Here is an 18,876-nt window from a genome sequence, read left to right on the forward strand (position 1 = left end):
GGTAAAAACACTCTTCACTGGTACAATATCTGGAAAGTGTCATCTACTTGTTTATGTTTGGGTATTTAAAAAAATGGGGATGTAGTACATTGATGTTTAGTGGTAATCCTGTATGTCTTATTTTTCTTCCTTATACTTTCTTTAGGTAACCTATTGTGCTCTGAGAATTCTTTGTCATTAATCAAATTTTTATTTTTAAATATGTGTAATATATTGTAACACAGGTACAAAACAGCAGTTTAAACGTTTTGTCAAATCAAAACAAAACTGACCCAAGATTGGTTTGTTTCCCTTTTAAATGAAAAGTTGTGAAATGAGCTGGGTAGCTTTGGGGCTGGTTGTGTGTGATTTTTTTTTTTATAGTATAGAATTATGACTATAATGAAAATACCTAAAGAATTTTATGAATTCCTTCAAGTGTTTTTTCTAGAAATAAAAACAGTATTTTAAAACATTTGGCATGAAACTTAGATATTTGCCATCTTTAGCTTTTAAACATCACTGCTCTTTTGCACAGTCCTCAAGAGGATATCACATCTTCTATATACTGCTGTTTTTCTTTTAACAGCTAGCTTTCACTTACACAAATACTGTTTAGATGCTTTGGTATGAAAACACTGTCATTACAGACACTTTCAACCTTGGTGTTACAGACAACTGCTAAATTGAAAGCAAGATAGAATGCCAGAAGTTGTAAAATTAAAAGTGCAGGTATATTAGTGTGATATCCTTTTTGATAGATCACATACTACAAACCCGCTTATGTAGTATAAATTGTATTCTGAGGCCTCAAGGGAAAGTGGTCATTAGAATTTACATCATTAGCTTTGGCTTAGTCAGTTCAGCATTTTATGTTAACATTGCAGTAAATGTTTAATTTTGACCATCTTTTTTTGTTATAGTAATAGTTTTAGGGTTAGGTTTATGAGGTTGGGTAAAACGTAAGGGGCTTAGGTTAACAAGTTTACAGCTATCTTTAGGGGATTGTTTGAGCTTAACCCCTTCATGCCTAAGGGTAAAGCAAATTTAAATGCCTAAGCAGAATTTTGCAACATTGGCATGTGTTAGTAAAACCGTACATATCATCACAACTACTTTGTACATCCAGGTGAATTATACAGTGTGTTTTTTTCAGGAAAAATTGGCCTTTCATTTGGTGGTAAATGGTAATGGATATCTCCTGATTTTTTTTTTATCAAAGGAAAACTGGCCCAGAACAGTAGAAAAAAAAATCTTGACGATCGCAGCGATACCATATATGTGTATGTTATTTGTACCCATAGTACAGCCCAGAAACAATAGTGCGCATTTTGTTTTTGTCCTTTTTTTTTACCTAAAACACACTGACACTGACATTGACACTGACACGAACTGACACTGATACCAATTTTTTTAAATCCTGACCTTTGACCCTGACCTTTTGACCTTTGACCTTAACCCAAACAATAACCCTGGCATTGAACTAGATCAAACCTTGATCTAGGTATTTTTTCTTTATTTTTTCTTTTATTTTTTAACTGCTTGCTAACCAGCCACTGTATAAAAACAGGGCGGCACCGCTGTGCAAAATCACGTTTTAAAACGCGATTTTGCAAAACAGGTAGGGGGCGTGCGTGAGGCGTGCGACCACCCTACCTGTGCCGCAAATCGTGGCCACGGGTGTAAAACACCGGGTCCCAGACGGTCATTACCCGCCTGGTCCCGACGATTACCGGCAAACAGTGACACAGAGCACAGCTGCATTGCTTTCAATGCAGCTCTGCTCCCTGTCAGTTCCTAACACACCGATCCTGAGAGCGGAGTTTAACTCTCGAGATCAGTGTGCTCCTGTGAAGTACACACCCTTCGCCCACTAGTAAAACACTCCCCTCACACAGTTAACCCTTTGATTGCCTAAAAAAAGTTAACTCCTTCCTCCCCAGTGCAATTAGTACAGTGTCAGTGTTTTTTTTTGCACTGATCACTGTATTGGTGTCACTGGGGATGTCAGTTCCCCCCCAGTGTCAAAATGTCTGCCGTAGTCCCGCAGTCCCGCCATAAGTCGCTGATCACTGTCATAAATCGCTGATCACCAGCATAATTCGCTGATCACAGCCATTATTGGTATAAAGAACAAAAAATCCCAGTATCTTTCCCGCAATTTGTAGACGCTATAACTTTCATGTAAACCAATTAATTTACACGTATTGGGATTTTTTGCAGCAAAGACATGTCGCAGAATACATTTTGGCCGAAATTACTAACAAAATTTGTTTTATAAATTTTTTTACTGGACATGTTTTATAGCAAAAAGTTAAAAATATTGTTTTTTTTTTCAAAATTGTCAGCCTTTTTTTTTATAGCGCAAAAAATAAAAAACGCACAGGCGATCAAATACCACCGAAAGAAAGGGAAAAAAGGACGTAAATTTAATTTGGGTGCAGTGTTGCATGACCGCGCATTTGTCAGTTAAAGTACGTAACACAAACCGCTTCTGTAACCGCTTCCTGACCGCCCTATAGTAGAAATACTGCTACAGGCCAGCATGCGTGTGCAAAATCACACATATATATATACATGATTTGTGCTCCTGTGGTTTTCATGCCCCTCCCAGATAGCGTCACTTGATACATTGCACACAAAACTGCAGTGTTCGCAGAATCAGGCCTGATCTCTGTTGGCACTTGCCGGTAAATTTTGATGACTCTCATATGCAGCAGAGTGCCAGTACTAGTACCGTGCTACCTTTTGGTGAACTGGCGAGTACCAGCAGTCTAGTACATCTTGGTCTTTCACATATCTCTTAGATTGTAAGCTCCCAGGATCAGGGCCCTCCAAACCCTCTTGTATTGAACAGTATTGCTGCTGTATTGTCTTCCATTATACTGTAAAGCGCTGAGCAAACTGTTATCGCTATATAAATCCTGTATAATAATAATACCAGCACTGCAGTATGACTTGGTGACGTGGCGAGTCCCATAAGTGCAGTACAAGCTGGTGCGGTGGTGAGCACAAGTATTGTCCCGCAGCCATCAAGAATTCGCACACAGGCTCATAGAGCTCCTAGTATCCTTCCAGATGTGCTTGCAAATCCCGATTGACAGCCCACAAATTCTGCAGCACCCGTGCTTCCCCCATTCTTGGCTCAACCTGGAATTCAGGTGGAAATAGCAAATTTAACTACTCCCCTTTTTGGAGCTGTTTTTCACGGAATATCTGTATGTGTTGATTGTGGATCAAAGCAATTTATATGCACAACAATTTATAGCCACCAACCAAAATTCAAACCTTGCCAGACCAGTCGCATGGAAACTCATTACAGTTTCCGAATTTACATTTTTTTGGGGCCTAACCCTCAACATGGGCATTACTAAAAGAAATGAATTGCGGTTGTATTAGTCCGCAATTTGATTGGCTCCACAATATTCAGCCCCTCACAAATCACCTTAACCAAAAATTTGCAGATGTCTATACTCCCCAGCAAAACATCTGCGTTGATGAGTCCCTGATTAATTTTTCTGGACGCCTTACATTCAAACAATTTCTCCCCAGCCAGCGTGCCAGATATGGGGCCAAGATGTAGAAGACCTGTGAGAGGACAACAGGCTATACTTATAAGTTTAGGATTTACGATGGAAAAGATAGTCACGTGGAGCCCCCCGGATGCCCAGACTACATGGGGAGCAGTGACAAGATAGTTTGGGACTTGGTGTCATCCTTTTTCCATATGGGGTACCACTTATACGTGGACAATTTTTATTCAAGCGTGCCACTATTTAGACATTTGTACAATCTTGGAACTGGCGCATGTGGCAAAATGTGACCTAATGTGTGCCAACCATTAGAAGTGGGTGGATGCAGGGAGGAATATTCTAATGGTGGGCATACCACACACTTTTTCTGGCAGAGATTTCTTCTCTTTTTTTCATTTAGCCCACAGGCTGCATACAAAAAAAAAGAACATAGCATATACACCCAACACGGACCAGCGACGTACTGGTACATCACTGGACTTTGAATGGTTATACCAGGATGATGCCTACAGCTGCAGGCATCATCCTGGTATTGTTGTTTTCATCCAGCGATTGGCTTTCATGTAAAAGCAATCCTAGTGGCTAATTAGCTGCAGGATTGATTTTAAAAGCAGCAGGATATGATGCCCCCCTCTCCCGCTGCCTTCCACGGCCTTCTCAGGCAGTCCCATGCCATCGGGGGAACCTGAGAATGCAGCCGATGTTTCTGCCAGCTGACCATAGAGCTGATTGGAGACCAGAGTGGTGCCAATTATCTCTATAGAATTCGGAAGCTACGAGCATTTCATCACTTCAGTTTCACAGGATATAAACAGCTCCATTTGTAAATTGGGAAAGCATCTGATCACACTGATCTTGGTCTGATTAGATAATGTAAGGGCAGAGGAGATATCTAGAGTCTGATAGACCCCAAATTTCTCAAAAAAGAATATATGACAATGCCCATTGAAGTTATAGGGGATATTTGCATTCCCTGTGATATCATTAAAAGTGCATGCGCGGTTTTAAAGCATGTCATGTTTGGTATCTATTTACTCGGGATACCATCATCTTTTATATGTTACCAAATAATTGGTCAATATATTGTGTTTATGCGCATTAAAAGTAAAAAAAGTGTATTTTTAAAACAAAAATAGCTTTTGGAAAATCGAGTACTATGTGCCATAAAAAATTGTAGTACCAACCATTTTATTTACTAGGGTGTCTGCTTTAAAAAAAATAATGTTTGGGGGTTTAAATTAATTTCCTAGCAAAAAATGCTGTTTTTTTCCATGTGAACAAAAAGTGTCAGAAAAGGCTTGATCTTCAGGTGGTTAGAAGAGTGAGTGATGTGTGGCATAAACTTCTAATGCTGGGCATAAAACGCCCCCACCCCCCAAAAAGACCCCTTTTTGGAAAGTAGACACCCCAAACTATTTGCTGAGAGGCATGTTGAATCAAGAATTTACTTTTTTTACCACAAGTTTTTGGAAAATTACAATTTTTTTTTTTTTTTTACACAAAATTGTCACTTAAATGATTTACTGCTCACACATGCCATGGTTATATGTGAAAATATTCCCCAAAATACATTCTGCTACTTCTATCGAGTATGAGGGTACCAACTGTGAGAGACGTTTTGGCAGGCTAGCCAAGTACAGGACCCCAAAATCCAATAAGCACCTTCAGGCTTTTAAAGGGCTTTATTTCCTCATTACACTTCCAGACTACCTATCACAGTTTCGGAGGCCCTGAAATGCCAGGATAGCACCTAACCCCCCCAAATGACCCCTTTTTGGAAAGTAGACACCCCAAGGAATTTGATAAAAAGCATGGTAAGTATTTTGTAGATCTCATTTGTTGCCACACATTTTTGGAAAATTAAGAAAAAAAAACAAAAACATATTTGTTCAATTTTTTTTTTATATTTCAAAACCTTGTGAGAAAAAATGAGTTCTGCAAAATACTCCCCATGCCTCTTTTTAAATTTATTGGGGTGTCTACTTTCCAGAAAGGGGTCATTTGGGGGGGTTTGGTGCTATCCTGGCATGTCAGGGCCTTTGAAACTGTGATAGGTATTGAGGAAGTGAAATGAGGAAGTTACGCACCTTCAGGCTTTCAAAGTGGTCATTGGATTTCAGGCTCCTGTATGTGGCTAGGCTCCCAAAAAGTCTCACACATGTGGTATCCCTATACTCGATAGAAGTAGCAGAATGTATTTTGGGATGTAATTCCACATATACCCATGGCTTGTGCGATAAATAAATCATTTAAATTTTAACTTTGTGTAAAAAAAAAAAAATGTTTTTGTCATTTTCCAGAAACTTGTGAAAAAAAAATAAATCTTACATGGACTCAATATGCCTCTCAGCAGATAGCCTAGGGTATCTACCTTCCAAAAAGGGGTCATTTGAGGGTGTTTGTACTATCCTGGTATTTTAGCACTTCAAGAAATGTGATGAGCAGTCAGAAAGTAAAAGCTGTGTAAATTCCATTATCTATACCATAGTTTATAGATGCTATAACTTTCACACAAAGCAATAAATATACACTTACTGGGATTTTTTAAACAAAAACATGTAGCAGAATACATTTTGGCCTAAATTTATGATGAAATTTTAGTTTTTTTGGATATTTTTTAATGACTGAAATGAGAAAATATTGTTTTTTTTTTAAAAAAAAAGGTTTTCTTCAAATATTTTTTTTTGTATAGCGCCAAAAGTAAAAAGTGCACAGATAATTAAATACCACCAAAAGAAAGCTCTATTTGTGTGAAAAAAGGACATAAACTTAATTTATGTACCATATTGCATGACCGCGCAATTGTCCGTTAAACTAGCACAGCACTGTATAGCAACAAAATGGCGTAAATTGCAGTATCTATACCATAGTTTGTAGACTCTATAACTTTCACACAAAGCAATCAATATGCACTTATTGGGATTTTTTTTACCAAATACATTTTGGCTCAAATGTATAACTAACTTTGAGTGTACTATATATTTTTTATAGCTGAAAGTAAAAAAATATTGTTTTTCTTCAAAATTTTCGGTCTTTTTTTGTTTATAGCGTGAAAAATAAAAAGCGCACAGGTGATCAAATACCACTGAAAGAAAGCTCTATTTGTGTGAAAAAAGGATGTAAATTTAATTTGGGTGCAGCATTGCATGACTGTGCAATTATCAGCTGAATTAGTCCAGCAATGAGTAGCAAAAAGAGGCCTGGTTATTAAGGGGGGTAAATCCTCAGGAGTGCAAGTGGTTAATATTTCTTTATCTTTTTTTTTACAAACTTTTTTTTTCTCTCTATGCCAGGAGTTAGAGAGATAAAATGTATCTCTCTTCTCCATTCATAGAGCGAGAAAAAAACAAGTGGGCCAGGCTGCACAGTGACTGATCACTGTGATAGCCAATCAGAGGCTATCACAGCAATCATGTGACCCGGAATCAGGAGTCCTGGGTCCCGATCGTTAGAATGGGACCCGGGGCTCTCAGTGACACTGTGGTCTTTGTGCTGGGAGCACGCAATGCGGCGCGCTCTCAGCACAAAGACAGGTACCCAAATATGCGGCCCACTGAAAAACGTCCAGTTCCACGAGGCCTCATGTTTGTGTGACACTGGCGTCAAGGGGTTAAAAAGGATTACGTGGTTAGGCTAGGGTAAAGGCCTACCTTTAGGAGTTTATTTCACCTCTTACTTTTTGGTACTTTACTTTATTGCTCTGCAGTCAGTGTTCCAGATATATCATACACCAAGCTTCAGTAATGGATCCCATAGACTGTATTGGTGGCACCACATTAAAATAACAGCAATACTGTCCCTTCTGGTGCCACCACAATTGTTAATACCTAGCAGTAAAACACCTTTTGTGAGGGCAGTTAGGAGCATAGTGTTGATGGAGATAGTAAATTAATTTTTTTTTATATCAGTTCAGCAGTTACAGAATACTTTCATGATTTTTATTACCTAAACACAACTACTACAGTTACTGCAGCTTGGAATGTGCACTAGAGGTTGAATCTTACAGTGCCACCAGCACCTCTCTGCCTCTTTACCCTACCAAAAGAGGTTTAATGACAGCATAGTTATTCTCTGTGTTCTTATCACTAAGTGCTTTGAAGAATAAATCTATATCCAGTGCCATATTTCTAGTAGTAGTCATTCTATGCTGAGGGTTTCTACTGATCTTTTTTTTAGTGCCTTCACGTCAGCTTTAAGGATAAGGCTGGCTTAAAATTTTGTAATACTGTCTCAAAATGATGTTTCCTTATTCAAGCGTAATATATTTTTGTGAAGGGATGAACATTTGGTTGACACCAAAATATCCCCCCCTAATAAAAACCACACATTAGTCTTCAAAAATAATCAACCATAATAGAAGAGCTTCAGCCTGGGTTCACACTGATGTGGTGCAGAATTTGCAATGGTTTCTGTGCAAATTTCGGACCGCATCATAATCGCACCTCATTCATGTGAACCGCTGCAGGTGTGTATGTTAAGTCAGCAACACCCCAAAATTGGTTCACAAAACGCGGTCCGAAGTGCAGAATCAGATCGCATGGGTGTGAATACCCATGCAATCTCATTCTAGCGCAGATCAAAAAAGGGTCCTGTGGTGCGATTTCAGCCATACAAAATGTATGGCTCAAATTGCACCACACAGAATTTTCATTTGATTTGCACAGGAATGCAGTGTGGTTCCTGTGCAAATCACATGCAATATGCAGTACCGCAGAAGCGTGAACCCAGGCTCAGGGTGAAAACACATCACAATGATAATTTGCTGAAGGATAAACTAGTAAAAGTTGCTGCCACTATCCAAACAACATCAAAACAACAACAAATTATGGTCACCAAAATAATAAACCAGAATTATGAACATATGTTTAAAAAAACTCAGAACAACATCCTAATTTTTTTTCCCAAACATATACTGTGTTCACTTTGTCTTTTAACATATTATTAATTCATAATATTTTTTAAAATAAGGTATGATTGGGAACAAGTGTAATTACTATACTCTAAAATTCAGGAACAGAAGACAATACTGTGATCTTCCCGTTACTAATTACAGCATTAAAATGTGTTTCTTCAGTGTGAAAAGAATACGAAAGAAAAGACATGTCCATTTGTCAAAGATGTTTCTGAAAGCAAAGTTAATTTAAACAAAGAATTTACAAGTACTCCATCAGTTCAAGTTGCATTGAAAATTTGCCCATTTATCTTTTATGATGAGGTTTCCAATTGTAGTTTGTTTCATTTTTCAAATTGAAAGAAGTGCCATTCTCCTTTAGATATTAACAATGTAACATTTTGCAAAGCAAAAAATATCTACTTAAAGTAAGTCTCTCTAATTGTATTCCAATGTTTTACAAAAATAGAAAACATTCAAGCAGGAAATGTACTAAAAAATGTCATAAATAATGACTGCTGACATAGCAATGGCACTAAAATATATTATTTAATGTAAAAAAAAGAAATGCTTTCTTACCTATTTGAGCTTCTTGGATTGTTAACTTATTTTCCAAAGGCTGGAGTAACTTTGGTGGCTTATCTGTTAGTGGAGCTGAAAAAAAATGTATATATTAAACATCTTTTAATTGACTTTAGATTTAGGTAAACATACAAAATACCTAAAACAGCACAAGTAATTCAAGTAAATTAATATAAAGCCTAAGCATTTTTCCTATAGAGTGGAGTATGGTAACACCCTCTGCTAAGTTTTATTATGGTCTGCTTCTCCACTGGGTTCTATTTGCCCTGGTGAACAAGGCAGAAAGTGAGAGGGAGCCCTAAAATTTAGAGTTGTCCTTATGGCATGAAGTGAGGATAAAGTTGGGGATACACGATTCAGTAAGCTTTGCTAATTAATACTAAAAATAAATAAAACATTTTATTATGGATTATAAGAGTTTAAATCCAATTATGATTTTCTTCCCATGTGTATTCAACATTTTAAGCAACAGACAAATTGGTTTCTGTAATAACTTTGCCTTAAAGTTCAGGTTAGTACAAAAAAAGAGCGTCCATGGCTTACTAATTGTACAGTTATAAATAATAGTGTAATTAATGGGTTATGGACATAACTTATTGGACTTAGAGCCTAATGCAAAAGAAGAAACCTAAGTACTATTGAGAGTGAATCTGATTTACTGCAGGTTCAAAGTTGTCAATTCACAGCAATGAAAAAAAAAATGTTTGATGCTATATTTACTGGAGAAATAAAACCTATGCACTGTGTGTGTGTTTTGGACTCGGTCACTTACAGACCATTGACCGTGATCTACCAGTGAGCCAAATTAATATAGAATTACGTGCAGGAAAAGATACTTTTCTCCTAATGAGTCACCTAGGGTGAGACTCCAGATGAAGGCGCCATCTTAATTATCATCATTGTTCTGTCAACCTATATCTGATTGTTTACTTAAGAGAGTAAGGAATTTTAAAGAGCAAGAAGCAGAAAGTAGCAAGACTATAAAATTGTCATTTTACTGATCATCTAATAGAATGTGGACTGTCTAGCACAATCCACTACATGTGTGTGTGCGCGTGACCGCAATAATTAAATAAAAATACTTTTTTACTTTAATTACAGTGTTCTGGTACTTTTTTCCTCTTCAAACTATCTTAAATTTGTATTATACCTATGATAATGCTAGAACTCTACAAATGCACTTATGCAGTCAGAGAGCAATATGTATAATGCAAAATGATACTACTTCTAAAAAAAAAAATCACATCATATAGCATGCTCATTAATTTGCCCATAGTGGAGAACATGATTTCGATAGAGAACATGGAAGCTGATCTTATTTTACAGTTATTTCAAAGAGATATTATAGAAGTCTTTCCAGCTTCAGCATTAACTAACAGGTATCAGAAATGAAAAGTTTTATATTGGCTCTTAACAAGCATGAGTGTGAACAATCTTGGACCAAAAACCATAATTCATGGAAATGAATGGAGCAGGCAGCTATCTTCCAAGATCTGCTGTGTACCTAATAGTTAGTTAAACCTAAAAAGACTTGTATGCCAATTTGGTTTTGAATATTGCTTTTATTTTGGGTAATGTAGGTGAACACAAATTATATGCTAAAATGAGCACAATATGAGTGAACATTGGAACATCTCTCTCTCTCTCTCTCTCTCTCTATAGAGTGAGAGAGAGTATATAGCATATACTGTATACTGTTAGTGTTGGGCTTGATGTTCAACTCGAACATAAGTTTGACGCGTACATCAGCTGTTTGTGTGTTCGACAAACACATGAATGGTAAGGACGTTCCACAATGCACCACAATGCACTGCACCCTGACAGTGCATTGTGATTGGCCAAAGCAATGCATGTGACCACAGGTCAGGTTCAATGCTTTGGCCAATCGCAGCACATGGTGATGTCACAAGGGGGTGACTCCACACCCTTGTGACTTCATCAGAGTATTTAAGACCTGTTATCCCAGTGCAGTTGTCAGACAGCAGGAGTCAGTGTCAAGAGCAGAGCGTTTTTCTTTTTTGGGTCAGTGGTGGCGGCAGGCATCGTGATTGATGTTGGACCTATTTTATTTTGGTGTGGGGGGCTCCCCTCAAAATCCATACCAGAACCGAAGGGCTTGATATGGATTGGGGGGACATCACGCATTTTTTTTTAAATTTTTATTAATTACCGGGCAATGCTGGCAGTTCTTTTTACTTTCAGCTGCCAGCAGGGAACCCTGCTGACAGCTGAAACATTAAAGAATGTTTCTACTACTAAAATACAACTTAATAATATAACTAGTGGTATTTTAGTAGCTTTGCGGTATCTTACCGCATACTCAGATGTGGTAAGATACCTCTTAGTGAATTGCCCCCGTTCAAAGTTCGCAATCAAACGTTTGTTATGTTCAACAACGAACCGAACAAGAGGGGGTGCTCAGCCCATCACTATATACTGTAGAATATATTTATGAATGTATGCATATATATATATATATATATAATTATATTCAAACTTTCATACCATCAGGTTACAGCATAGATAGCTCAGGCTCTTTCTACACATTGCTCACAGATTCATAGAACGAATAAGAGTTAGATATTTTGTATTCTTTAATAGGATTTTACTAAGTTTTACTGAAATCAAAAACAAAACAGAGTATTGAGAAATAGCACTGTTATTTTGTAAATTATGAGTTAGACTACATTTACATGTAATTTTTAGTTTGTATTGCACATGTGGTATGCTTCTGTTAAATTTCTTGCATCACTTTGAAACAGACATTGCTTTTATCTCTGTCCCCTTTCATCTCCCCAGTTCACTTCTACATAGTGTGGTGGACATTGTGTTTAAACAGTAATTGGAATTTTTAGAAGCCTTCATTTAATTCAGTCTTTAAAACTTGCATCGTATCCCATTCTAATTTTTTCCTCAGACCTATTGATAATGAATTGCAAAACTTAATTAGCCTTTGTAAATGGACCCTGCAGAAGGTGTCAGCAGATAATATACAATGAACATTGACTAGCTTTGCATTAATATGTTAAAGCCTATTCCATGATCACAGTGAGAACTTTTGATGATAGTGATAGCTAATACAATGCAATTGATTGTAAGTACATATTATGCATGCTATAGATTTATCCTCTCCTCCTAACCAGGTTTTAATGACTCTGCCACCACATAAAACAATAAAAAGGGATTTCTGTAAAGGATAACTGTTAGTTCTTACTTTCCTACTGCTCATACCTTTATTTTTATATTATGTTTAAAAGTTATGATGCCTGGTCTCCCTTTTGCATGCAGTGGTTTTACCTGCTAACTGCCATGTTACAGCTTTGCCCTACAGTTATCTGTGTGTCAGAATATTCTTTTCTTGGCAAATCTCTAAGTCAGTATTTTTGTGTCCTTAATATTTGAATCTATCGCAGTTTTGGGTGAATGGAATTGGGTTGCATTACTCCACTTTACTCTATCCCTACTCAATCTGCTCCAGTCTATCCTGAACTCAGCGGCTAGACTCATCCACCTCACCAACCGCTCCACTTCGGCCGCCCCCTCTGCCAATCCCTTCACTGGCTCCCGATTGCCCAACGCATTAAATTCAAAGGACTAACTCTGACATACAAAGCCATCCATAATGCTGCCCCAAGCTACCTCACTGACCTGATACCCAAATACCACCCTACCCATGCCCTTTGCTCCTCACAAGACCTCCTACTCTCCAGCTCCCTGGTCTCCTCCTCCCACGCCTGACTGCAGGACTTCTCCAGGACTTCCCCCATCCTCTGGAACTCCCTACCCCAATCCATCAGACTCTCACCTACCCTCCTCACCTTCAGGCGCACCCTGAAAACCTATCTCTTCAGGGAAGCCTACCCCACGCTCACCACAACCGTTCTCCTCCACTCCTCCTACCACTCCATCCCCCACAGCCACTTCCTCCTGTACCTCTACTCCCTCCCTCCTAGATTGTAAGCTCGAAAGAGCAGGGCCCTCAAACCCATTGTGTATTGTATTGTTACTGTATTGTCTCATGTACTGTCTCCCCACTTTAATGTACAGTGCTGAGCAAACCCTTTGGCGCTATATAAACACTGTATAATAATAATAATAATCCAATGCTATAAATAGGTTTTGGCTCCAGATACACTTTCAATAGTATATACCTTTATTCTGATCTTACACACACACCAAGAGCAATGTTTATGCAACTTTAATCCCCCTTACCAGTTTAAAATCTCAAAAACAAACAAACTATCACTAAAATGTTAGGTGTCAATAAAAACTCTTGATGGTAGGCTGATCATTTTTGCAAACTTATATAAAGTGTCATAGATTGCCTAAATATTGCTGTATGTATACAGCATCTATATTCCTCATTACTGTATATAGAAGCATACCATTTAAAATATGTTTTTGGTGGAGGTATCTGGACAGCATCCAAGAAGGCCATGTAAGAAAAGAGAAGCACTCTACTAGAGCTTCAAAAGCAAACAGAGAGCAACAATAGGATAAAGGCTATACCCTACCCAGGCTGCACAGCTATCATGTCCAAGGTCAGATGAGTGAAGTCACACCTGCAAAAATTCACAGACTTTGTCATCTCAACAGCTTCCACAATCCAGTATCCAAATTCACGTGGCTTGCCAGCTCCGGTGACCTAAGCCTGTAGCCTGTGAATGGAATCCATACACACACCAACTAATCCTAAACTTCTTATAGGCCCTTCGATAAATTTTCCATCCTATACACCCACAACCATAGCCCTCCTAGGACTAAAGAAAAGAAAGTAGTGCAACAGGAATAAGACCTAGTGGCCTGCACACAAACTTCACAGAGGACCCATCTGCAAATTTATCAACCAGCTTTATTAACTATTTTTGTTTACTTGATTATTTTGATGATTTCCCAGAAACAAAGTAAGTTGTGTCTGGAAATATACTGAAAGACATGCTTCCCCCCCACCACACACACACACAAACCTTAGAAACCCTTTAAATTGTCTCTTTATATTGATATCTCCCTGCCAGAGCAGTAAAGTGGCTTAGCGATTGTCACCTCTATCTTGCAGTACTAGAGTTGTTGATTTGAAACTCAACCATGACACTACCTGCATAGCATTTGTATGTTATGCCTGTGCCACCCCAATGACAAGCTGATTTGTTTCTCTTTAAATTGGTTCTATTATGTGTATGAATGAATGTGAGTTAGAGGCCTTAGATTGTAAGCACCTTGAGAGCAAGGACTGACGTGAATGTACAATATATATGTAAAGCGCTCTGTAAATTGTTGGTACTATATAAAATAAATAAATAGGAGAATTATAAGTGAATCAACCACACAGAGACCAAAATGGGATAATTTTCTTATGTTACAATGTTCCACAAAAAAACAGGAGGAATCAGTTGAAAAATAAAGTAGCAGACTTGGAAGATTGTTCCAGATGGAACTATATTAACTACTTCAGTCACCAGGACATTTCTTTCTAAATTCTTTTTAATTTTTTCCGTGATATCTGGGTTTAGTACATGATACCTTTTAGAACTTGCAGTGTACCCTAGCGTATTATAGAATATATTGTTGCTTTTGGGACAGATAAGGCTTTGATTTTGTAGCACATTTTTATACGTATGTTTTTATTTCCTTGCTGCTTATTGGGAATAAATGTTAAAAAAGATTAAAGGATATGCATTTTTTTGTAATTGTTCCCTAATACAACAGTTACATCTATTGTCCACATGCTGTAAAATTAAGAAAACATCTGTTTATACAGTATACTGTACAGTGTATATATACATTTTTTCCTTTTTACATTTTTTCTGCATGGAAAGCGTGGATCTGGTCAGTTGAGGTCAGGTCCACTCATACTAGTGGGGATTATCCAACCACTTCTAATAGTGATCTAGTGCTGTCTGCATAGAGCCAGCAATAGGACATTATAGCAGTGTTCTGCTGTCGTAGGGAAATGCTGGACATACTGTAAGTGCAACTGCTACTGACTGGAAATGCCACAATGTCTTTTGTGACTTTGCTACACTCCTGCTGTAAAAAACACACAGAAGCATTCTGTTTATATTCATTTCTACATCTATCTGCAGAAACAGTTGAAGGAGCTGGTCATTTCAGTGTTGGACCCTCTCTACTACTGCAGGGTCTGAGCTTCATTTTAAAATGCAACTGAAACAAATAATCACTATTGCTGCACCATTTTAAAATGGTGCCCAGGACTCAGAGACAATTTCAGAGATATTTTAGAATCAGTATTACAAATGCAGCTTTCCTTTTCTACCTTTAAAACTGGCTAAAAACTGTAATACCTACAGCTACACCTCAAGACCTGATTATTCATTGGGTGCATAGGATTCCAAAGCCAACTTCCTATCCAATAATATAATACCTCAGTATCTTAAAGCCAATATTAGGTCTGATGGTGGATGATAGTAAAATGTCTTTGGTGGCTGTCTAAACGGGACAGAGTGAACACCTAGGATGAGGACTAACAATAAAAGTACCTGTTCTACCCCAGGTTGTGGGGGTAGGTAAGGAGGTGTTTGTTTGGGGGTGTCAATGCAAAGCAACTAAGCCCCTGTAAAAAAAAGAATCCCTTGCAAAGTGCAACTTCCCTTGCAAAATTAATAGACTATTTGCTCTTAGTGAATCAACTCCACTTTCTATAAATGTCTGAGGCTTGACTAGCTCTTATAAAACCATGCTGGAGGAAATTCCTCAATCAACAGGAAGAAATTTTCTTTCTATAGGAGACTGATTTGATGGATAAAGCTCACTATTTGCCTTTAGTAAATTAACCCCAATGTGAACTACAAATTAGACTGATAAATCTTTGTATGGAAACCTTGGAAAATTAGATGCTCAATTTATGAGCCCTGAAATTCCAAAGGTGATTCCTGCATTTTGGACCCCTCTGTGTGGTTAGGCTGTGAAAAAGTCATACATATGTGTTATCCCCATACTCGTAAGAGGTGACAGAATCTGTTTTGGAGTGTTTTTCTAACTATGCCTATGATGCATGTTAGAATATCTTATTAAATGACAATTTGTGGCAAAAAAATGACATTTTAAAGAGACTCATCATGCCTCTTAGAAAATATCTTGCAGTGTTTGCTTTCCAAAATTGGGTCATTTTGTCAGGGGTTTCCACTGTCCTGGTGCTCCACGGCCTCCAGAAAATGTGATAGGTAGTCAGGAATGTGTAATTTATCTGTAATTCATGCTCCTTGAAAGCCCAAAAGTTCTCTTTAGATTTTCTGCCCCTCTATGTATCTAGACTGTGAAAAAGTCTCACACATGTGGTATCCCCATACTTGGAAGCCATAGCAGAATGTGTTTTGGGGAGTAGTTATAAGTTTGCCTATGCTGTGTGTGAGACGTGACTTGTTAAAATTACAAGGTAATTATAAGGTAATAGTAAATAGTCCACGTGCCTGATAATTATTATTATACAGGATTTATATAGTGTCAACAGTTTATGCAGCATTTATCCCTGATATCCCTAAATCACTATACACTTTTTCCGCTAATTTAAAACAGAAAATAGAAACATCCCGTGGAATAAACACTGCTGGATCAACAAAAAGGTTAAGTGGGTAAAGTGGGCACCTGATCTTGAACTTTGTGCATTAAACTATTTGAGCAATGTTGATACCTGTTTTCTTTATGATCCAAAAACACATATTTAGAAAACAGTCACTGAACTGAGTGCATTTGGGTTGATGGTCATCAAAATCTCAGCATATTGTATAAAAATATTGCAGGAACGTATTAACAGGTACAAGAGAATTTCAGGACCATAGAACTTTCTTTTATAACGTAGTACTCTTTTCACTGTAAATACATTAGGCTTAGCTTAACAACTTTGTGAATAAGTGCTATGAAACAGAACAGATTCATTACACAATGTACAGAACATATAACCAGATACTGAACTCCAGACATGGCAAGACAAACATGATTTTTTTCAAATATTACTATATAAATATTTAAAGAACTTAGGATTTTTACAACTGAATATAAATAAAAGAAAGGCTTTAGTGCTGGAAAATTATATCCATACACACTTTTGACCTTGTGTCTAGTAATCCCATAGAATAATACAACCAGCAGTTGCCATTTCACCTTTTGTGCCAAAATTGCTAATAATATAGAACAATAGACTGAATAACATTAAATACATATCAGATATATCAGTTTTTATATGGAAAAATTTAACAAGCCAGCTTCTAAAAATCTCTAAAAGTAACTATGTTACTATGAGTAAAGTGACATACTTTTTTTTTTTTTAATAACAAGCATGATGCACTTACCTGCTATGTGCAATGGTTTTGCACAGAGCAACCCTGATTCTCCTCTTCTGGGGTCCCCCGAGAATGCTCTTGGCTCCTGCTCCCTTCCAAGTACCCCTCTAGCAAACTGATTGCTAAGGGGGTACTCATGCAGGCTCACTCTCACGCCCTGCTGCCTGAGTTTATTGACACAAACTGTGGAGCTTTGTACCCTCCCATTTCATTATAGGATTTGACTGACAGCAGCAGGAGCCAATGGCACCTGATGCTATCAATCTGCCCTGTGAGGAAGGAGGCAGCGGAGAAAGCAATTGCTCTCATGCACAGTCCTGGTTCGATATTGGGCTCAGGTAAGTATAAGGGAGATAAGCAGGGATCCTGCAGCACAGAAGGTTTTTTATCTTAATGCAGAAAATTTATTAAGGGAAAAATAATTAAGGTTTTAGTACCATTTTAAGCTGTACTTAACAAGTGCTGGTCCTTTAAAATCAGAATATTATAGATATATGATGAAAAAGAATTTTAAAACTAAAACACTATAGAAACATAACGTCCATTCCTGCAGAATTACTGGAACCTGGCATAGTGAATGGTTGCTATTTCATGCTTACATATGCCTTTTTCCAAAATAACTGATAAATTATTAATATAAGGTGGTAAACAACACAACAGTAAATATAACCTTCAAGACACCGTTTTACATAATAGCTAATATGTGGTAAACAATACAACAATAAATATAGTCTCTAAGACAGCATTTACATCATTTCTATCAGGTGCCTAGTTTTTATACAGTAAATAGCTGTGCTTGTAAGTATTAAGAATGGTATCTAAACTATATTTAACACTATAGGAGGCTACTCACATGCTGTACACATGGGGGTTAAATTACTAATGGCAAATAGGCTGTTGACTTTGCAGTAGAATTTTTCCGTATCTTAGTGAATTAAGAGAAGCTCTACTGACTTCCACAAACAAATCATTTACAAGCAAAAAATACTGTTTTTCTTTGCATGTGATTGGGCGTGGTATTATTTACAACATATATTTTTTTGCTACATTCACTAATTTCATTTTAAATTCCCTTGAAAAGTTAGCAGTTTATTTGCTTTTAGTAGCCCCACATTGAGAGATCCGAGGGTATATGGCGATGTGGAAACGTTTTTGTGTTCTCAAAATTTCTGTTCTGAAGCCCTGAATCAATTGAGTACTGTCCGTGACACTTTTTTTATTTGCACTAACATACAATTTTGAGGACAAGCTTTCAGGGAATGTCCCCTTCTTCAAGGTCTAAGCAGTACTACTCACAAAGTTAGCAGAATGTTAGAAGAGATGAAAGAAAAAAAAAAAAAAGGAGGCTAGAGATAAGATTCAGTCAAAGCAAGGGGGGAGGGGGGGTACTGCACTCTCACAGAGGGAGTCAAGCTACAGCTTATAGTCATAAAACTGTTTGATAATGATTGAGGAATCCCATGTCCAAATTAAGGCCCTTATCTCTTGTGTCAAATAGAATTATCATTCTTAGTTCAAAAGTTCTGAAGCCCGAAAGTCTGTGTAGAGCTTTGGATGAGATTAAGCCTCCATTCCCAGGTTAGCACCTTGCTTG

The 18,876-nt window shown here is 37.5% G+C and overlaps 1 protein-coding gene across 1 annotated transcript in view; it reads right to left on the minus strand.

The window, feature by feature from the left end:
* IL1RAPL1 (interleukin 1 receptor accessory protein like 1) overlaps nucleotides 1-18,876 on the minus strand; it is a 1,773,934-nt gene that overhangs the window by 409,457 nt on the left and 1,345,601 nt on the right. The window contains exon 6 of the mRNA XM_089673890.1: nucleotides 8,983-9,057. Coding sequence (XP_089530016.1) covers nucleotides 8,983-9,057 — 75 coding nt within the window. The remainder of the gene's footprint in view (nucleotides 1-8,982; nucleotides 9,058-18,876) is intronic.

The sequence above is a fragment of the Staurois parvus genome, unplaced genomic scaffold (genome assembly GCF_062004578.1).
Source record: "Staurois parvus isolate SC_StPar_1 unplaced genomic scaffold, SC_StPar_1.0 ptg000145l, whole genome shotgun sequence".
Taxonomy (NCBI): Eukaryota; Metazoa; Chordata; class Amphibia; order Anura; family Ranidae; genus Staurois; species Staurois parvus.